General features: G+C 37.6%; 1 protein-coding gene across 2 annotated transcripts; it reads left to right on the forward strand.

Annotated features, from left to right (window-relative positions):
* The first annotated feature begins 2021 nt into the window (after positions 1 to 2021).
* LOC121422988 lies at positions 2022 to 19695 on the forward strand. Of its 2 annotated transcripts, none has more exons than XM_041618253.1 (12): positions 2022 to 2737; positions 4354 to 4599; positions 7413 to 7519; positions 9120 to 9211; positions 10421 to 10450; positions 11064 to 11156; positions 12876 to 12992; positions 14898 to 14939; positions 15278 to 16608; positions 16939 to 17086; positions 18131 to 18406; positions 19138 to 19695. In XM_041618253.1, the coding sequence occupies exons 1-12, from the start codon at positions 2507 to 2509 to the stop codon at positions 19254 to 19256; spliced, it is 2832 nt and encodes a 943-aa protein (XP_041474187.1). In that variant the 5' UTR covers positions 2022 to 2506; the 3' UTR covers positions 19257 to 19695. The 2 variants fall into 2 exon arrangements, with proteins under 2 accessions (XP_041474187.1, XP_041474188.1); XM_041618254.1 differs by having other exon boundaries at positions 15284 to 16608.
* The last annotated feature ends 3470 nt before the right edge of the window (positions 19696 to 23165 follow it).

The raw sequence follows: 23165 nt of genomic DNA on the forward strand, positions 1-23165 counted from the left end.
GGCCTAAACGAACTGGTGATTATACGAATTCATGATTGGACCAAATGGTTGTTATGGTTGAAAAGTTGATGGATGGAGTGGCGTTAGACTACTATTAATTGAAGGTAGACTATGTGATGAGTGGACGAGTTGGCAACAGACGAATTTGCAATGTACCTCTTGGTCTAATAGGTCTATGGCATGATGATGGTGTTGATGTTGATGATAATTTCGGTGATACTGATGATGACGAAAATTGTGATCACGAAGATGAAAGAGGAATACATGGGATAAATTTTAGAGAAGGATATTTCTGTGGTGATGATGATAGAGATGGTATTGTTAATGATAATGTCGATATTGATGATGATGACGTCGATGGATGGCGCTTACGACAACTACGACGTCGACAGCGACGATGAGGTCGATGACGACGTCCGTTTACATTGATAACGACGTTGATGATGATGATGACAATGATGATGACGATGATGATGATGATGATGATGATGATAGTTGTGATAATGATGATGATAATGATGATAATGATGATGATGACGTCGACAGCGACGATGGGGTCGATGACGACGTCTGTTGACATTGATTGATAACGACGTTGATGATGATGACGATGATGTTGATGATGATGGTGACGATGGTGATGATGATGATGATGATGATACTGATGATGATGATGGTGATGATGATGATACTGTTTTTGTATAATCGTGGGGATAATCTTCTTCATCCCAGAGAAAGTTTTATTTTTGTGTGCGAATCGTTCAGGTGCAATACTCGTTGTCCTATTTTTGTCAACCTTGGGCTTTCAACACGGAGGGCTCGTGAAGGTCAAATACACATCATTCGGGATCGACGGAGGGTAGAAAAAGACGAAGAAGATGAAAATAATAGAGAGGTAGAGATAAAGTGGGATGGGAAGAAAAATAGGGAGAGAGAGAGAGAGAGAAAATGATAGAGTGAGAAAGAAAGGGGAGAGAGGGAGAGGGAGAGAGACACACACACCCAAATACACCCCACAGCACGCGCGCAAACCGAGAGTGATTTGACAAGGAAGAGGGGGAGAGAGAAAGAGAATTGACACGAGAGGGGAGGGGGAGAGAATACGTGGATCTTTGGCTGGTTGGTCAAGGGGGGGGGGATAAAAGAAAACTGGAAAAGGGTAGAAGGGGTGGCAAAATTATGAGTTACTGAAACTGGACCCGAGATATTTGAAAACAAAATCACTTTTGAAATCTCGGCTCAATGTCAAATGCAGTAACGTTTTCAAAGTTAGAGTGTGCGGATTTCATTTATCCCACCAAAACATCTAACATGTGTGCCTCGTCAATAAAATGTTTGATACGTTAAAAAGGGCGGTGCTCCATGCAAGGCCGTGGCAGCGTTATAAGGGTGGGGGTTCTGCAAAATTTGAATAAATCAAACGTAAATCGAAACAAATGAAGTTGGTTGTTTTGACAGATAATTGAAGAAAAAATTTTTTTGAAATATTTTATTTCTTACTCATATATAACGTGTGAAAATCGTGTATAACATGAAACCATTAACACATTTGATTCAGAATTCATACATAAGCATTTTAGGGTCTAACTTGTTATTCCAAAAGCGAACTTAGGCAATCTTTAAACATGTTTCAACAATTTATATTCACAAAGGGAATAGTAACACAGAAATTCCTATGAATAGAAAAACTCAAACACACCCACAATATATAGGATAATCTCAAGTTGAACATGATCGATAGCCGAGATGTGCGAAAGACTATATGCAGTTACATTCAGTTCGAAAATAAAAGAGGACTGTGAATAAAGATTTTTTCCATTACGAAATATCACAAAATCTGCCGCCCCTATATCCCCTATTTCTAGATACGCCTCATCCACCTCTGCGCGTACTCTGACCCTCAAATCCCTCCACTTAGCTACTGGAAACGTCCCATTTTTTATTTCCACCCTTTCCCCCGTAATATCTCAGCAAGGGATCCACAAGCTCCAGTCAACATCAACAACTGCTTAACTCTCCTAGCCTTGTCGCAGGGTGTTTAATAAAAAATTAGACTTTCTGAAGTATGGAATTTAAAAAAGGTCCTGTTTTCAATCTCTGATCCACCTGGCATCATTTGGACGATTTCATCTGGTTTATTCTAGCTCTCGTAAACAATTTGGTGGAGTGTGGATTGAAAAATCCCACTTCTATCCGAATTGAGGCCATCAGTTGGTACGTGAGTTTACAGTCAGGGGACGGGTGCATGGCTGCTGAGTGAGATCAATTTATGAATAGGGATGGCGGAACATTCATATTTTGGGTGCCAAGTTTTCGATTGATTCGGGATGCGAGGCTCCGCATTTTGGGGATGGAAAATGAAAAGGGTTTCCCAGAGTAACTCTTGACAACGGCTGGGATGAGTTGACGAACCCTGGATTTGCGATCTTCATCGGGTAGTCTTCTGTTGGTTTAAATCCATTACATCTGAAGGGAGTTCTAGAAAGTGAAGTCAACCGGATGAAACATGTCGAATCTAGATTGGACTATTGCCTTTGCGATTCGCTTTCTCATCTTCCACGTCGAGTTCGTGACTTTTCGACCACGGGCGACGACGATGACGATGTCCATGCCCGTCGTCGGTGACGACGTCGGGTTATCGGTGCCGTACACCGTCGATGAGCTGAGAGCGATCGTTGACGTACACAACCAGAAGAGGGGCAATGTCACTCCCTCAGCAGCCGATATGGAATTTGTGGTAAGCCTGGGATTTATGCCGGGATTTATGCTTCAGTCACAACATCGAAACCGACTCAAAATCGACAGATAATAATGTCATTGGAAATAACGTATTAGCTTTGATCGACCTGGAGTCGGTTGGCAAGTGTGACTGAGACAGCAGTCAGTGATATTGATGGAGATTGGTGAAGGAGGACACAATCCCGAATGGAAAAATATACGGAAATCGCAAACATATAGTTTTGTGACTTCTATCTACATCGGAACTCGATGATTCCACCGTCTGTGTTTTGTCGTTTCGGAAATTGTTTCGGTATCGCTAGCTACCTGTAAATCTAAATGTGCAGCCCTATGGACATGTGTTTGCAATGATTTGATTTTTACTGCCAAATTTATTAAAATATATCAATGCTGCTTCTCAAAACCAACAAAAGGAAAAGAAAAGAAACATAGAAAAGCAATACAGGTCTGTTCGTCTACATTACCCAAAATCTAATAGATTCCATTTTTTTAAAAATCTATACATAGAAGTGTCCCTATAAGCAATACATTTTTCTGTTTGGTACACTTGTTTTAATTTACTGATAAACAAGTCAAAACAAGGAAGAATATTAATATATCTACACAGATATAAAGTTTTCTTTGCTACAATAAGGCAATGATTTAATAACACATCTTGCTTGTTTTTAATTCCGAATAAAATCTCTTCATCCTTTACTTGGATAGGTTTTTTTTATCAAAATGTAACTTATCCATACTGTACACTGTTATTTTATATTGTTATTAGACTTGTTTGTGATAAGTGTATGAGATGGTTATACTTGATAAAAACGTTCAAAAAAATGATGCTTCTCAGACACTGTGTCTATTGTTACAGTGGTATACCATGTTCTGTAACAATAGACAAAGTGCTTGATAATACTTTTATATTATTATTTGAAGAAGAAGAACACCATTTTGCTAAAAAAAATCATAAAAATTGAGTCTAAATGGCACACAATTTCCAGTAAAATATATGGTATGAATGCAAATATAAAGCCTACAAACAATGAACATATATTATAATACATGTAGTTGTATGATCCTGATGGACTAGGGCTGACATAATTATGTTAAACACCGACAGACGTTGTTTCTATCTGTTCCGATGTAGCGGCGCTGTATAGAGAGGAATATTGTATACGATTAATATGTATGTCACAATATAATGCTACATTATTATTAGTTTACTTGATTTATCCTGGATTACTTGGCTCATTTGTTTTTTTTTTACTGAATTTTAACAGATGATGCAAGAAGTGGGAAAAATAATGATTATGTTTAGTATTATTTCTTCTTCTTGCACGCCGAATTCATGTTTGAAATATCTTGCAAATATCCAAATTGTGAAAATGGATGTAGGCATATTTCAAATTATTTAGAAGAAGCTTTCTCTTTATTATGAATTCTTGGATGTGGATTCGTTTCCATTTCACATTAATAATATATATTAAAAACCACAAAGAAAATCAAAATATAAGTTTAAGTATCAGAATCAGTACCATTTAAAGGTCTATAATATCATATGAATCTTGAAGAAAAATCAGGAAATTAATATAAAACTTAACTTTTAACTTTCCTATTTTCTCTTGTCAGCGTTGGGACGAAGAGCTAGCAGCCGCTGCAGATGGCTGGGCTGTCAAATGTACCTTAGAACATGGAAAACCAGAGAACTCGACCATCTCCAGGTTCGGCCAGAACATTTGGGCTGGTTTCGGCCTCTCCAAGTGGGCACTACCCGAGACTGCCAGTCCCTTCCGAGCTTGGACCAACGAGGATCGATTCTATGACTACGAGACGAATTCCTGCCAAGCCAGGAAAATGTGTGGTCATTATACACAGGTGATCATTACATTTTGTTTTCTATTATATCAAAATAAATTTGCAAAATCGCAGCAACTTGAACTTTTATTGAGAAACTTTTGTGTTGTTTGTATATACTCGGTGTTTTCATAATTTGAGGATTTTCAATAAGTCCGAAATCAGTGCAAATTGTTGCTTCGTCGATTTTGGGGAGTTTTCATTTCCACGACACACCACACTGATTAAAAATCACAGTATGCATTGAAAATGCCCGGCAAATGACAATGAACAGTTGGAAGGTCTTTGTTAAAAATTGGCCAACCGGAACAGCAGTTTCGTCCTACACTCTAATAAATATTGGGTAAAAATGCTCCTTGAGGGTAATTATGTGTCATTCCAACATTGTTTTTTTTCATTTATCCAGCGTGGTGAAAAGTTTGTCCATTCTAAAGTAATTGCTGCTTGTTTTTAACCTTATACTGGACAACATGCTTCCCGCATTGGGTAAATTACTCCCGGAAATTACCGCCCCGAATTGACTGGACTCAAAATTGCCCTCGTGTTTACTAAAATTTTTCCCAATATTTTTTTAAAGTGTAAGATTCGGAATTGACGAGAAATGCAAAACATTTCGTTTGTCCACAGTTCAGGTCAAAACTGCTGTTTTTTATTCACCAGTTTTCGACAAAAAATTATTTGAGTGTTACACCATTAAGGGCATTTGACAATACAATTACTATTTTAATTACTGATATAATTACTGCTATTACTGCTATACTGGAGCGTTGTGGCCCAGTGGATTAGTCTTCGGACTTTGAAACAGAGGGTCGTGGGTTCGAATCCCAGCCATGGCGTAATTTCCTTCAGCAAGAAACTGATCCACAATGTGCTGCACTCAACCCAGGTGAGGTAAATGGGTACCGGTAGGAAGTAATTCCTTAAAAAGCTGTGTGCGCTATGAACGCCTATAGCTTAGCCGGGTAATATAGGAGCGCCTTGAGCACCTAACAAGGTGGATATGTGCGCAATATAAATATCCTATATTATTAGGTGGTCTGTCTATGACAGATCACCTATTGATTTCGTCAGAATTTTCTTTATTTCTTTATTCTTGGCACCTATGTTTGTCGCCAACTTTTCTCGAAATTGGCTGAATCAATTTTGCTGATTTTTTCGTCATATATAGAATCTATCATAGAGACGGCAAAATAAGCTTTTCAAGGTCATATGGTCATGATGACGTCATCTACGCGCCATTTTGTAAAATTCTTCATTTGATCATATCTTCATTATCAATTATCAAAAATTAACAATATTGACATGACATTAACTTCATGTCAAGGGTCAACTGTCAATGTCATCAAAGGTCATGAAGAGGTCATGACGCGCGCGTACGCGCGCGTCAAAGGTAAAAAAATCGTCCAAATGACCTATAAAATTTTTTGGGTACGTTTCAGGTCATTTTAAGCATTTCAAAAATTTGCGCGCGCGCACATATGCGCGCGCGTTTCCGCGCGTTACACCTTAACACAACGCAGAAAAACCGTTTCTTTTAATATCATTGCATTGCTAATAAAATTCTGAGCAATTTGATACCTTGATCAACCTTCTACAACCATTAATATAGAAATTAACACCCATTAAAGTTTGCAGCACGTGTGCGCGCGAGCTCTCACTATAGGCCATATATGGGCAAAAACATGCCTATTGTAAATTCACTGTAGCTCTTTAAAAAGTCCGTTGACCCCCAATTTTTTTTTCATATATCGATAGAGTATGAGTTGTAGATTTGATTTCATGTCACCATTGTCCCTAAATTATATCGTGACGTCATCAAATAGGCGCCCAAACTAAAAATTTCATTTTTTTCAAAAATGACGTCATCAAATTTATGCAAATTTGGCTGTAACTTCTCGAATATAGATCATTTTTCGCCCAGATTTCAATATGTTGTAGTTTATAATGTACTCTTTCTCCTCAGTTAACATGAATATTCGTTTTGAGAAACGCATCATTGCGTAAAACAGCGATGAAAAGAGGCATGTCATTTTTCCTCATTTTGCGTGTAATCTCTATGGGACATGACTTTTTCCCAAAACTAGATTCGACATTCCTCTATTTCGTGAGCCATATCTCCATTTTTTCTTGTCAGCTTTCCTTGAGCTTTTAACATGTTGTAGCTGAGATTCTGGGCTATCGGGAGTGTGCCCTCCATTTTTTTATCAGATGCCGGGATCATGCCCGTATTTCACTTGCAAAATTGGAATTGTAATTCTCAAAATTGCTTACGTGTAATCTCTATGGGGAATATCGTAGCCCAATGGATAACGCATTTGACTTGCTTTCTCGAGGGCGGAGGTTCGAGTCCTGGGGTGAACAAGATGATTTTTTTTTCAATTTTTTTTTTCTTTTTGCCACCTCTTACATGATCCTTTATGATAATTAAAAGGCATAAAAGTTAAAATTTAGCAAGATAAAAGAGATTATAATTACTTTTTTCATATCACATGTGATGTCATACATGAAAGAGACCCTTTTCACAGTGCTTTATCATCTCCCGTCTTTCACAAGTAATCCATCCATAATGAGCATTCCATTGTCATCATGAAGATCATATTGATCTCCATGAACATGGTAATAGTGATCATGATGGCAATAATAAAGACAGACCACCTAATTCGTCCGCATGACGAATTAAATTCTAGTTATTATAATCTTTGTAGGTGAGAGGTAGCTTTGACAACATACACAGCAAAAATCAATGATATCTCAGGTATAGGCTCGAGTGTACTGAGTTGTACTTATTTCATATTCATCATCAATTTTGGTATGATGCTATTGTTTATTTTCAGATCATATGGGCAAGTACTAGAGCGATTGGATGCGGGCGAGCTTTCTGCAGACAAACGGACGATATCCCCTTTGCCCGATGGATGGTCGTCTGTAACTATCTACCTGGGTGGGTGAGATCTTGAAAGTATAAGAAAAAAAACAATACTCATACTACACAGCAATGTGGTGTTAACCGGTGTACATAGAGGACAACACCAATTATTTACACCGGTGTTAAATGGTGGTGTTAGTTTTTACACTTATAGGTGTTATTACAACACTTTTGTTGTTACATTTACACTCTTTGGTGTTGTGTTTGATCTCTAGGGTGTAATTCTAACACCTCAAGGTGTGGTCCTCTATTAACACCAATTGGTGTCAGTTTTAACACCACAGTTTTACAGTGTAAATCCATGAATCTTTTTTACATAACGGCCAATAAGTATATAGTATAGGGCATTTTACCGAAAGGATGTATAGCAGTCGCTTTTCTTGACACCCCTTTGATCCGTATAGTAAAATCTTCGCCAACCAGCAAAAAGGTATAAGAATAGAACCATAGAGGAAACTTTAAACGTTAATTTGATTTTCAAACACATACGCATATACTTTATACCACAGCCGAAATTTAATGGGAGGAGGGGGGTGCACTTATCCCCTTGCCCTTTGATTTGAGAAAGTGACGCGTTCCACAATGTGCTCTTTGACATGTTTGACTTCTTGGGGGAAATGAAAATTTAACTAAAGTTTATGCTACGTGTTTATAATAAAGTTTGGAATAGGAATTAAGGTGCACCTTCGTCATCCCATGGGCTCGCACGCACAGGTTACCGTGAGACTCCATGTCCTGAAGATCGTTTTATCAATGAAACTTTACTGAGATTACTGTCCAATAAACCGGGACATATTAAAAATGTTCATGTAATGTAAGAAACGGCATTCAAGTAACTCTCAATGCTAAGCGTCCTCGCCGGCGGAAGAAACCCAAGATTAGGATTTAGGCAGCAGGAACTGCTCCCGGAACTGCTGCCTTGGAAATGTCAAATAGATAATAAATCAGTCATCGATTTAAAACTTGCTAATGACCATTGAAGTCAATAACGCAGTTACCTCTGATTCTCGCTATGAATATACATTGAAATTTCAGCAGATAAACATATTACTTGTTTGCCGGGGTCATGGGTGCCAGTGTATGTTGAAGGGTGAGAGCGATGCGTTCCGAATGTAACTGTTTTTTTTATTCCTCAGTACAATAACACACGGGTCGTGTGGTCCAGTGGTTAGAGCATTGGACTCATAATCGCAAGGTTGTGAGTTCGAATCCCAACTCTGCCATTGTCTCCACTTTGATAAAAAGGCCCAAGAGTGATATCTGTCGTCTATTACGTCAGCCACTATGACTGATTAACCTAGACGTAAAATGTTTCCAAGGTAATTGGTTATATACCAGCTCGGCGTTTACCAGCAAAAAATGCTGTCCTGCCGAGTTCCTACGGGAGTTACCACAAACAGAAACAGAAATAACAGGTGTAATATAGAGTTGCTCAACCGATGTATGTCTTGTTGATACTTTTCTTCCGTCTTTCTTCTCTTTCCCTTCTTTTTCTTCTGTATTAAGCCTTTTTTATTAAATAAATTCCTCGACTACATAATCAATATCCCTTTTTCTTCCCTGAGTTATTTGGTTAAATCTCAGAAAAGTTCAATTTTACATTTTTTGCCAATAGGGGTAACATACAAGGAAGACAGCCTTATATAACTGGGCCAAGCTGCTCTAGGTGCTCTTCAGGAAATGGACAGTGTTACAAAAACAAATGCCGTAAGTACCTTGGGATCGGAGGATAAACACTGACTGGGCTTTTATAGGGTTATATAGTCACACCAACGAAACCTACTCCAGACCAATCAAAGACATTAAGTTATTTTGCCAATGGCATATACTATTGGTCGGTCTGAAGCCAGTGTTGATAGTGTTAAAAAAGTGTTGTTTTTCAGGACCATAACATCTGATGTGAAGGAGAACAGGCATCTATGAGGAGGCAAAGGGGCACCCGTTAACATAACAGCTCCTTCTCAGGTGAAAGGGGCACAGAACATATTCGAGGGGTAGGGGGCAATCTTCTAAGGTAAAAAGGGGCACTGATACGAGAAAGAGCGCAAATAAGAGGGCAAAGGGGTACTTAATTAATTGCTAATGACATATAAAGGATCCTCAGGTCAGTGAAAGGGGCATAGAACACGTTCGTGAGAGGCACCTCTCTTGGGTATAAACGGCACTGATACGAGAAATGGCACCTATAAGATGACAAAAGGGCACTTGCTAACGACATAAACGGGTCATCAGGTGAAAGGGGCACAGACCACGTTCGTGAGGAGGATTTGGGGGGTAAAATTTGGCACTGATACGAGATATGACACTTGGTAACACCTAAATCGGGTCTTCTTCCCATGAAAGGCGCACAACACAAGTTCGTAAGGGGGCATTTTTCTTGCGTAAAAAAGGCACTTTTCAGTGCTTCAAAAAGTGGGGGGCACTGTGCCCCAGCCCCCCAAGACCGCCGCCTCTGTGTGTTTGTTTATCAATCATTTTTGTAAAAGTAAAATCAGTGGATTGCAGTCGATCTCTACATTATTCTTTGTTTATTTCTCTCATTGGTAGGTACTGTAAATATTGACCAATGACAGTTACGTCAAACCGACTTTTACTGCTTCACTTCCACTGTTTTTTCTCATAACGATTCGAGGAGATAGTCACATTATATTCATAATTGTCTGTTATTCTGCTTTTTACCCCTTTCATGTCATTATTTTGTGTCTTTATTATCACGGTTATGTGAATATTACACGAGTATCGGGATACTGTATCACTTTTGAAGTTATACAACGTAACAATACCAATATCATTCGTGTTGGATTATTCGCCAATTACCAAAAGAATTATAAGTCGAACATTTTATGCACATGTTAAATATATGCCGATATTTCGAAGTAAGAGGGTACATTATATTATTTTCTTCATCATTTTCAGGTCCATGTTCCGAACATACAGAGCCTTGTGGTAAGTTTTTTAAAATGGTGCATTCGATTATATTATGTTCAAATTTTTATATTACTGAATGTAGTATTGTTTATAATTATGGCCGTGGTAAGCGGATGTGCTGGGGGGGGGGTAGTACGTGTGGTATACATAGGCAGCACCCCCTGGAAATCAGATCGAGATGCTAAAAGTAGAAAGTAATCAAAATCATTTGGAAATGAAAACTGTCTTTGTTGTTTATTGTATCTTTTTTTTGCTTGTCAATTTTTCTACACTGTAAAAACTGTGGTGTTAAAACTGACACCAATTGGTGTTAATAGAGGACCACACCCTGAGGTGTTAAAATAACACCCTAGAGATTGAACATAACACCAAAGAGTGTAAATGTAACAACCATAGGTGTTGTAATAACACCTATAGGTGTAAAACTAACACCACCAATTTAACACCGGTGTAAAATAAGTGGTGTGGTCCTCTATGTACACCGGTTAACACCGCAGTTATTGCTGTGTACCAAATTAGCACTCCCTTGTTATAAAATCGCCCAAGGGCCCTGGTTTATATCCCGCTTTGATAGGAAATAACATTTTTTTTTTCAAAATGATTAACTTGTACTTCCATTCCCCTCAAACAGAATGTAACCTACAATGTCAAAACTGCGGAACGCTTGACCGTGAAACATGCACCTGTAAATGTCCAAAGGGTTGGCATGGAAACGAATGCGGAAGTAGGTATATACCTTCTTAAGCATGTTAAGTTGGTTGTCATATATGTTGCTTGCATCCCTTAAAATAAAGGAAGAAATAAAACCCAGGCAAAATTTTACCACCCATTCTTATTAACTTCGAAGCTCCTCTTTATTCAAAGAGGCTAAGGCATGTACACTGTCAAAAATGATGTGCTAATTCAGCGCTTCATTTTTTATAGTGTATATTCTTTTTTAAAAAATGAGAAAAACATATATCATGTAGCATTCTAACAACAATTATGGACGCAACACTCGCATGGTCGTGTGCCAAATTTGCATGATGGTAGAAGCAATAGAATTATGCAGGTTTATTTTAATATTTCGACGCGGCAAATTCCACACTCTGCGTCTTATATTTTCAGCTTTGTCTGTTGATCCATCAAAACAAATACTTTTTTTTGAAGATATACATTTCAAATCTTAATTTCCGTATTTCTCAATGCATTCGCAAGCCCAGACGGTAATACGATACGAGAAAAAGAACCGCGGGCAGACACAATCTTCTACACATCATCGCAATGATCCCGCGTTGTCATGGTTACCGATCAGTTTTAGAAATCCCTCTAATTGCTGTGATTTCCACTCCCCAACGGGGAGCACCATACAGCCAATGATTCCTACATGATATACACTTTTGATAATGTTTCAAGTAATTATGGTTACGCATGATAATGATCAAACTCTACTCGAATGTAGGTCTTCTTAAATGTTATTCTGAGCGGAAATATCCTCCTGGTTCGAATTGAGGTAAAAAATTAAACCTGGGTAAAAAGTACGAAAGCGCACTTTTCAAATGTCATATATGTCGTAAAAGATACATTAAAGTAACGAGGCCTGTCTCTTTCCATTTAATTTCACTTCTTGGTTTCATTTCTATACTTTCTGCATTTAATGTTAGCATGAGAAGCATGCATATTGTTTTGTGCAAATCATTATACATATACGTAGGCCCCACACATTTGTGATGCAATGGATCAAGATGTTTTTAAACATTTCGGAATGAAATAGTAAATATTAATAGAAATTACAGTTATCGTATACTGTTTAGTAATGAGGAAATAATTTTATGCTATGTGGGCTAATTTACATGATTTCAATAAGAAACATGTAACAATAATAATAATTGGCATTTATATAGCGCTTTATCAATCTACGACTGTTCAAAGCGCTTCACAATTATCATTACCCGGTCACTGGATTCATAGCATTCCATGCAGCCTGCTAGGCGCTTACTCGCTAAACCAACCACAATGACGGTTGTTTCCTACATGATTTCAATAAAAAAAAACATGTATAAACTATAAAAGACTTTTCAGAAATAGGTGAATAATTCAAGCGAATTAACTGCTTAGTTTTGACCTTTTAAAATCTTGGCTTCATACAGTGATAACAAAACAAAATTGAAAGCTAATGCTGTTTTTGCAAATAAAAAGTTTGAGTAACTTTGAATAAATTTTTGATCAGTTAAAAAAGGATTTGATTTGTTATCAGTTTATATATATTTAATTCATATAATCATTTACAATTTACATTATCGTAATTATCATAAATTTCATTAATAATGATTATGATATTATTGTTATTATCCTTATTTTATTGTTATTATAATTGTTGTTGTTGTGGTTGATGATGTTTTTGTTACTATCTTTTTCATTATTGTTATTATTATCATCATTATAATTATCAATTTTCCTTCAGAACCATGTGTAGACACCCATCAGTACTGCGGGAGGAGTCCTGGGTGGCCTGGGCGTGTCTACTGTCCCTTCGCTCCATACATAACTCGATATTGCCCACTCATGTGTGGCGTGTGTGGTAAGTGGAAGAATAATTATAACGGTGACGTATCTGTGTTGGAACCTAAACCCCGCGCTAAGCGCAAAATTTTTCGCCCCACACAGTAAAAACGCTAAGATTTTATAAAACTCTGTTTACTACATGAACCTTACAGTATTTGTTTAACCGTTTTAACAATCATGTTTAATGTATTGAAAATTAAACTTCGTTGCTTAAGATTTAAACAAGTCTTGTTTAAACTGTTTAAACAATGACTGTAAGGTTCGTATAGTAAACTGCGTTGTATATATATTTCTTTCTACTCTGCAACCCTTCTTTCAATATCTGATGGCATACCTTGCAATGAAGTCACATCACGCCTTCTAACTTTGAAAATTTGAGGCTTTTCAGTTTCTCATATTTTAACTTTCCAAAGTCACCTCTTTGTTTTGTTTATTTATTTTTTTTTACTTATTTTTGTATTTTTCCGTCCTTCAAATACGTCATGTAAAGAGACTGATAATGTTCTTGGTTAACTGTAATGATTGATCAGGGAAGCATTTCATGAAGAGTTTTGTCAAATATTTTCTCCGACTAATTTGCTCTAAGTCAGTCAAATGCACAGATTTCTAGGGGAGCGTTTCATGAAGGAAATTGTCGGACGTTTCATCCGACTATTTATGATTTCTCCGACAATTACCACAGGAACAGTGCTTCTCAGCCAATCAAAATCAAGGAAAGTTGTCAGATCGGACAACTTGTCGGACGAAAATTGATTTTGTCATCTCTGTGGAATGGCACCGAAAGACCCCTCAAAGAACTCAGAAAATCTCGTTGACTCATTGACAGTTTTTAGTATCGTCTCGTATCTCTGTCATCTTTTTATCATTTCTCGCTATTACTCACCATCTTATTATTATTTCCAATTCTAACTGATTTACACCTGCGAATGAGTCCCATTTATCAAATGTTTAATATACTTTCTTAGGGGATCCACGCTCTACAAGCAATGCTTTTTAGTGGATCCCCTCATTTCCATATAAGATTTTGTTAAAACTATTTTACAAATATTTTGGAACTTGTAATTGATTTGTAATCATTGTTATCATATTTCATTTGTATTTGTTTATATTTATAATGTATGTTTGATTTGTATTTGCTTAAAATGTTGATAATGGAAATGGAAAATAAGACTTGAACTTGAACTTGTCTTACTGGGCTTAGACAAGTCATATAGAGATCTTTTGATTGTCTTTCAGAGATCTTTTATGCAACAAGAGATCTTTCTGAATTCTGTCCATGGACTTTTTCTGGCCTTTCAATGATCTTTCAATCATCGTTTAATGATCTCGCATGCATCTGTCGGTGATCTCCGCAAAGTCCTTGAGACACTGTCAAAAGATCATGGAAAGACTAATAAGAACTTTGAAAGTTCACATCGAGAGACCGCTGAAAGACTGCTGAAAGACCTCAAAGACCATTTTCCTGAAAGACTGCTGAAAGGCTGTTTTGAACTGTTTCAAAACGTTTTAGAGATCATGGAGACCACGAAGATCACTGAAAAAATCAATCAGGAATCATGAAAGACCTTTGGAAGATCAAGCAAGTTGCAGCAGTCTTTCAGTGGTCTTGCTCTCTGTGGAATGGGGTTTTACTTCACCGGAGCAGCAGTGTTGGACTTTGAGTTGTTTTGATCCTTAGGAAGTCTTGGATGTAGAAAGTCCATAACATGCTTGATAATACATTGTATGTCATAAAGACATCTCGCGTAGTAAGTACGTAATGAATGTAATTTATTAGATCTAAAACGGTTCCTCAGTCAGGTATAAATGACTTGATCAGTGTTTTTTTTTAAGTTCCAATAAGGTGCAGAAAGATATTGAATCAAGCTAGATATTGTATGCATCTTATTTTAATATCCAGAGTTTTTTTTTTCTTCGACAGAGGCCGAAGATCCTGATTTCGTTTGCGTGGAAGATAACGCAGGTGAGAAATTTATTTTCGGAGGGGGTCGATAAAATGCCAAAATATAGCTTCGAATGTCAGAATACAAGCTCAAATAAATAAAAAAAAAAGGAACTCATGGACATGAAACAATGAGTGGGTTTTTAAGGTGAAGAAGTGCGATAAGCTCTTCAAACATGTCAAATATTTCGACAGGCTTGCCTGTTTCATGAACTGAGTTACGACGTGCTGAAACCTGGAGTTCTCTTAATTGAATATACACAATAAGCTTAATTTATTTTCTCTATTTGACATTTACGTCAAAGATGAAACTTTAAAGAACGTTAATTTCACTTGATATTTTTTTTTTCATTTTTCAGATGGAGGATGGAAGACCACAGATGCTCTCACGACTATGAACACTGATAGGCCTACAGTCGCACCTACCGACAAAACCGAACATAATGACATCCCAAAGAATACAGTTACAAGGCCATATGGAAACATCACCAAAGGTCCAACCACATCACCACTTGGCGTTACTTCAGCCTCTTTTCTGATGACGACGCTTGACGTCGAAACCACCAGTCCAGAAAAAAAATCAACTAAATATATTGATGAAGCTTCGGGGGAGAAGGAAGAAGGGTTAGGTTTAGATGAAGGTGTCACGACGCCCTCGACGACAGGACTACATTGGTTAGAACAACTCGAAGGGGAGGTTCCTATTCGCGGAAACCAAGTGAATTACGCAGCGAAGAGTATTAACACGGAGGTTTCTAATCACGTGAGATCGCTGAAACGAAATGCGAGCTCCGTTAATTTGAATGAAGGTGCAGAAGTATCGGCGCAGAATGGAATACGCATTGATAAGAAAGTGGAATCGATTGATGGCAATGGGGACATAAACTTAACTACCCAAACACCACTATCTACAACCCATGAGACAAACTCAGTTGGCAACAGTTCTGCGTCTTCGGTACAAGACGCGGTTATGGCCAGAACAGAGGCATCTGGAAATGCCAGACTTACTAATGCTGATAGTACTGGAAGCCACACTGCCATGTTTTCGTCAAGACATTTATACAGTACCGAGTCTCCATCAATACGAACTATGTATAGTTCTTCAACAGACAATCCAGATCAAGGAACAGAAGAACACACCACCCCAAATGCAAGTTTATCCCTTGTGACATCGACTCAAGTACCCTTACAACCTTCGTATACTGCGACAAAATCGGAGGGCCATTCCAAACTGGAAGAGAACAAGGAGGAAAATGACAATTCACAATCACCACCCACCTCAGCTATTCCGACGGCAACACATCTTGAAAATTTCCTTGAAGGATCTTCCTTGTCAGCGACCACTCCCGAGGGACACTCTCGTTCATTGACAAGCGCTTATCAACTTTTAATAAATTCAACGAATTCGGTAACTTCGGCACCTTCAATTCAAACTTCACCAGATTCGCTAAACATTGAAGTTACGACAGAGTCAACGCCTGGAAAACACCTTTCCACTCTAAATACAACAAATAATCAATTGCAAACAGAATATGGAGGTGGTGCGGTCCAGCCTATGACAGATGCAACTTTTGAAGACGTTGTTAATGTCTCGATGGCCCGAGAGCGTCTTGGTTTCATCCCAGAAGATCTATGTAAGAAAACCTTCACGGCTGTTGCAAAGGTAGATGACACAGTCTTCCTTTTCCAGGTGAGCAGTGGCAACGGAACCTTCTGGCTAAGTAAAGTCTTGAGAGGCAAGCTACTGTGTCTTGACAATCGTTCGAACCACAAAGCTTTCTCTGCTCAGAACGTTTTCAGAAGTTGTTTTAGGTACTAAAATAGAAATGACTTTGTCACCACCAACAACAAGAAGAAATGAAGTAACAAGACACTGATATATAGGCTTTATAGGACTGTATATGTGAATCAAACCGAGTTTCATTGCATGATTATGAAAAATAATATTTCGACATGTCTACGACGTATCGTCGTTTACCTTACTCTCTTGGATGTCTTTTCTGTTTTGTTCCTCTTTCAGGGACATCATCTATGGTGGGTTAACATGACAAATGGACAAATTTTGTCTTCAGATAAAGAAACCGTAGAATCATACTTCGGCCTGGAAGGACAGAAAGTAACGGCCGCAGTCTATCGCCAATCCGTGGACGAGTGGACTTTATTTACCTGTATGTAACTCTTTGAAAGGGGGGAAGGACCACAAGGCCAAAATTCTACAAGGCCGTATATCTCATATTTTGATTCCTTATATCAAGATGTTTGTCTGTTATAATACGTCAATTGAAAAACTGGTGATTTCCAATATAGCTTATTCTTCAATATACACTGAAATATAATTTTGACTAAGTTGCGGTTAATAAAACATGATTATGAGGGGGATGAGAAAAATGGCCTCGTGGACCCTCGGTCTTGCATGAAGACCCCCCTTTGAAAAGGATAGTTTTAACTTTTTCTTTAATGTTCTATTTCAAATGCATAATAACGTACACCATGGTACTGTTTTATAAAGACTATCATGATTATATAGAAAGATTATCATGATTTTGGTGATTTCCGTGGAAACCTTCATTTTAATCTGATACTGATCCTGATACCATGTTAATTATCTTAATGGAAATTTAAGTTCTTGATAAAACGAGCACGAGGTTGTTCCAAGTACAGTACGTGGTATGAGCCAGTATGGGCATTTTTTTTAAATCCGTATATATTGTTTTTTATCAATTCTTCGGCCCTTTTTCGCCGAGGTAAAGAAAAGGGCAAGGGACATGCTTGAGTTGAACGAATTGTTAAACTAGTCATTCATCACTTCATCTCCAAGGAGTTCTTAGTACACTGACGGAGAACTTTTTTCAGGGGAGGGGAGGGGTCCATTAAAGGAAGTTTGCATGATATTATCCGAATAAAAATAAAAGCAGCTCATCATGGTTGGGGTTGTCAAATTCGAATATTACTTTGGTTAGTTTATACTAGGTCCATGTTCCGATGAATGTCTAGTCAGAGTAGTATTGATCCATGGACTAGGTGATTATTTCATTATTCAAAAATCATTTTGGAAAAAGCAGAATCACGAATCATAATTAAACACAATTTATGGTAGCTTTATTAACCCAGTCTATTTAAAACCCTGTAAATGGGAAAAGAATAAACACAAAATTGCCCCCTAAAAAAATTAAATTTCAATTTATTCTCTCTCAATTTTGATCTGTTACCAGATATGGATGTGTTCACCATTAGAAACCACTCCCGAAACCAGAAGACCCGTGACTACCATCGGATGCGAGTGACCGAGCTCGGGATCCCCTTCGGGGCCGTGGTCGACGCCGCCTTCCACGATGACAGACGCAAGAAATTGTATCTTCTAACAAACCGATGGGTGTGGCGATATGATGACGAAAGAGATGAAGTGGACATCGGGTATCCAAGACGCAGTCATCACGAGTTTCGTGGACTGATGAGGCATCGTCCTTCAGCTGCCTTCACATTAAATGGTAAAACTTTGGGTACTGTTATAGAACTTGCTTATCAATGAGTGTAAATATGTTATGGTTGCTGGGTTTACTTTTCAATAAAAAACAATTAAAAAAGAATTGTGATGGTATAACTTTTTTTCTCATATTGAAATTGTTTTTTATTAGGGTATAGTTTTTCTGTCTTCATGAAAAAATATCCTCCGCAATTTCCATAGATTGTTCAGTCGGTAATCTCTTATTTCATACATTATTTTGATAAGATATTCAGGTTATCGATTTCTTGGAAACTGAATATTCACCCAGCGACAACATCGTCATCATCCCCCTTTTTTTCGCATGTTTCTTCTTTAACTTGTTTAATTCCATTCTGCGGTAGTGGTAGGGCCAAGAATGCAGCCTTCTCTCATCTACCTGGTGTGGTCTCTAAGGCTGCTCGGTCGTGTGGCAATTATTTTTATCAGTAGTTGCAGCACAGACACAAGAGAGCGCAGTACAAAAAGATATCACGACCGGGTAGGATTTTAACACAACGCAATTGAATTTAAAAACTGATATTCCATTTTTATATATTCCAGTAATAGTGCAAAGCATGAAATGGCGTTTCCTTCTGAGTCAAAATCAACAGTATTATCGAACTATAGTTGTGTCAGCACCGTATGCATACAAAGATGCTATGAGATATTTCTATCTTTGCATGCATATTATTATATTATTATTTGTGCATTCTCCCTTTTTTATACTTTATGCAGGAAAGCTCTTTATCCTGTTTGGGAAGAAATATGCAGAAATCAATCAAGACACCCATCGCGTTGACGAACAGAGAGGTGGAAATTATTTCGAAGATCATTTTGATTGTTTTATAAACTAATTTGATTACTCGTTTATTACGAGTGACCATTCTAATATTTATCATGTGCTTTCAGATTTAAATGTTGATGAGATATCATTATGGGTAATGTTTCTTTGGTAAACTTTATCGAGTTTATATCTCCTAATCTGGGAAATTATATTTCACCCATTTCGTCACAGTTGTATAAGAACGGGAATGAGGGGGTGGGGGTTGTGGGTGCCATCTAACTAGGTATATATTTGGACAACTAGGCCCCGACGAAAAATTAGGTGCCGAGTTGTCCAATCGTGGATCTGTTTGTTCACGTTCTCCTACCAATATTTTTTAGTTTTGACAGGGAACAGATGTAGGAATGCCGAACTCATAACTGGGGCCTGTTTCAGAAAAAGTTGCAATCAATCGCAACTCTAAAAATCATGCGCAACTTGATTTTCAACCAATCAACAGCGCGCATTTGGGACTTGCGATTGATTTTTTCGCATACATTCGTAATTCCGATGCTTCGTAATTCCGAAGGTTCGGTTATTCCGAAGGTTCGTATTTCCGAAGGTTCGTAATTCCGAAGGTTCGTCGATCCGAAAACGAAATAAGGTTCGTAATTCCGAAGGTTCGTTAATCCGAAAACGAAATAAGGTTCGTAATTCCGAAGGTTCGTTAATCCGAAAACAAAATAAGGTTCGTAATTCCGAAGGTTCGTTAATCCGAAAACGAAATAAGGTTCGTTAATCCGAAAATTAAATAAGGTTCGTATTTCCGAAAATGAAAATATTCATTTTGGTAACAAAAACGATGTTGTCATTACAAGATTACACGATATTATGCAATGATAGTAATAACGATCGATGATACATGTGTGTGTTGGGGCCAAAGCATGTATTTCAATGGCGCCCTGATCAAGCATAGGCTAATTTCGATTTTATCTGAGAAATTGCTGCCTATAAGCAAATGGTTTAATTAAAGATGCAGGGGATCAAGTGTGTTGGAAGCGTGCGAGCAACCTCTAGATAATAGGATTTGTATTGGAGGGGATGTCATTTTTAATAACAGCTTCTGCCGGTAATAAAAATAAAAATAATACTAATAATGATCCTTGTGAGATGTTGAAAGCGCGAATCGCAAGCTCAAACTAGTAGACATTTCATGTAACAAGACGTGAAGTGAGCGTTCGGAGCATTTTTTGTAATCGTGAGAAAGATGTGTATCTTTCTAAAGAATTAATGCGAGGGCGAGCTGTAATTTGTTTATATACTGACCTGGGGCCCGTTGCATGAAACTTTTTACCTGAGAAAACTCAGGTTGTTTTTACAGGAGTTTTTGCCCTGTGCTAAAGTCATTGGCGGAAATCAGACTAACCTTAGTTTTCAGTTTTTACCAGAGTTTTCTCAGGTAAAAAGTTTTATGCAACAGGCTTCAGAAAGTAATCTTTTAAGGACTGCATTTAGTGACTCATGAATAGAATATATATCTCACGAACTAAATAATGAGAGCGCGAACCGCAAGCTTAAAATTTGTGATATTCCAACCTGAAAACTGGACATTTCATACTTCTTTTTTGTTACCAGTAATAGAATGAGTTCCTCAATAAACAATACTTGATGCGAGCGAGAAACGTGAGCCAAATTTTTCCGATTTTCCAACCTGAAAACTGGACATTCTAAGCATTCTTGTAAAAAAAAATAATAGCTGGGAGAATAGTTTTCAGAACTGAAGTGGCTTCCCTGGGTAAATAATATCTATATTAATATCATTCTAGGCCCATATTCGCTCGCAACATCTCACAAGGATGCCCTTTTAACAGTATTGACCAAAAAGGTGAATTTTACATCTTCAGATTTGACTTTTTCCCCCAAACCGCTTGCTCTCTACGCTCGCAGAAATGAAACGTAAATATATAACTTTAGTGATCACTTAAAAAATTGTGCTCAATTTAGTTACTACAAAACACACAACCTCTTTACACAGATGATAATCTAATGGTGAAAATATCCGTTTGCACCAAATTGCCCCTATTGGCCCCTTTTTTTTGCTTTGCCCCCCCCCCCCCAAAAAAAAAAAATACGTTCCGCCACCATTGGCTAAAACACGCATCGTCTTCATGGCTAAATGCAAAAAGTTCTTAAAATGTCCCCTTTAGATCAGGTCAGAGCTTATATATTTAAAAATTCTCTTCTCGCTTCTTGCCAGCAGTTATTATCTAATTTTAGTTACATAGGCATCTCACTTTGAAGATCACAAACATATTGCCCATCATATTAAGAAAAATATATAGCTCGCGCTCGCATTATTTAAAAAGGGTTTATCATGTTATTATTCATGTTTTATTGAACAAAAAATCGATAAAAACAACAGTGGAGGGTAGTCCGGTTCAGTTAAAAACTGGTTTACATATTTACTTTATTTTATAAGGATAAAGCTAATTATTGACTGTTAGGACTACCCTTTCAAAGAAACAAACAAAAATCAACTTTAAACTGCCGATCAAGGAAAATATGGCTAAAAAAAATTGCCCCCCCCCCCTCTATTTGACGAAAGTTGGATCCGCCGGGAGGGAGGCAGGGGGCATCAAAAATGGAATAAAAAACAGGGGAATTAATATTTTCAAAAATGGGAAAGTTCCTTTTTCAAAATTAAATATGCCGTTTTTCATGTTTTTTCGAAATAAAATACTCTTTTTAAAGTATACAAGTTAAGTTAAGTTTTCAGGCTGGAATATTGAAAAATTTCAGCTTGCGCTTCGCATTCTCATTCGATTGGTGAAATATGCATCCTAAAGAGGTCACTAAATGCTTTCTTTAACAGGTTCCTTTTCTGGTCAGTATGTTTAAACTCGCGTTTTGCGCTCGTGTTAATTCTTTAGTTAGATGCACATCTTTTTAATGACAGCAGAAATCTGCTCGGATTTTTAAAAGCTAATTTTCATTTTTTATTGAAATAACCTAAAGTTTAGCTTGTGATTCACGCTCGCAACACCTCGCAATAATGCCATTTTAAGAATAATTGACCACAAAAAACGTTATACAACTTCACCTTTGAATTTGTTTTACCAAGCCGCTCGCTCATTATACTCTCTCCCGAAAAATAAAGCCTAAATATACATTTTGCCATAATAAGAAGTCACTTCAAAAAAGTTTTTCTCTTCTTAATCACTATCAAAAACACAATGACTCCAAGCAGATGATAATCTTAAGGTGAAAATATCACCAAAGTGCCCATTTTAACGTATGAGTTTCATTTTTTGGCTTTACCCCCAACGAAAATTCGTTCGGCCGCCCTTGCCTTCCCATCCTCATATGATAATTGAACGGCAACAGTGTCCCCCGCCCCCCTCCCCTTGCCTCTGCCTCTGCTTTCCCGGTTTTCATTTTTCGGATTAACGAACCTTATTTTGTTTTCGGATTAACGAACCTTATTTTGTTTTCGGATTAACGAACCTTATTTCGTTTTCGGATTAACGAACCTTATTTCGTTTTCGGATTAACGAACCTTCGGAATAACGAACCTTTTTTTCGTTTTCGGATTAACGAACCTTCGGAATAACGAACCTTTTTTCGTTTTCGGATTAACGAACCTTCGGAACAACGAACCTTATTTAGTTTTCGGATTATCGAACCTTCGGAATAACGAATCGTCGGAATTACGCCACAAATGTTCGGATTAACGAACCCTTTTTCGTTTCGGATTAACGAACATCGAGGTATAGGCAATTTACGTGTTTCGGAATTACGAACCTTCGGAATAAAGAACCTTCGGAATTACGAAGTGTAACCGATTTTTTGGCCTGCGTTTAAACGCAACTCTTAAACGCAAAATAATTAAAATATACGATGAAAATCCCGGATTCTTGGTCGGTGTTGTCACTAAATGTACTATACTTGAAGAAATGAGTGATAGTGGCAGTAGTATAGTAGAAGTAGTAGTAGTAGTAGC

This window comes from Lytechinus variegatus, chromosome 10 (genome assembly GCF_018143015.1).
Source record: "Lytechinus variegatus isolate NC3 chromosome 10, Lvar_3.0, whole genome shotgun sequence".
NCBI lineage: Eukaryota > Metazoa > Echinodermata > Echinoidea > Temnopleuroida > Toxopneustidae > Lytechinus > Lytechinus variegatus.

Bases quoted from the DNA above. Each gene is read 5' to 3' on its own strand.
- LOC121422988 (XM_041618253.1), top strand. From the start codon at position 2,507: ATGTCGAATCTAGATTGGACTATTGCCTTTGCGATTCGCTTTCTCATC. The intron at 2,738-4,353 runs GTAAGCCTGGGA...TTCTCTTGTCAG, and splicing joins CAGCCGATATGGAATTTGTG to CGTTGGGACGAAGAGCTAGC. The intron at 7,520-9,119 runs GTGGGTGAGATC...TTTTGCCAATAG, and splicing joins GTCTGTAACTATCTACCTGG to GGGTAACATACAAGGAAGAC.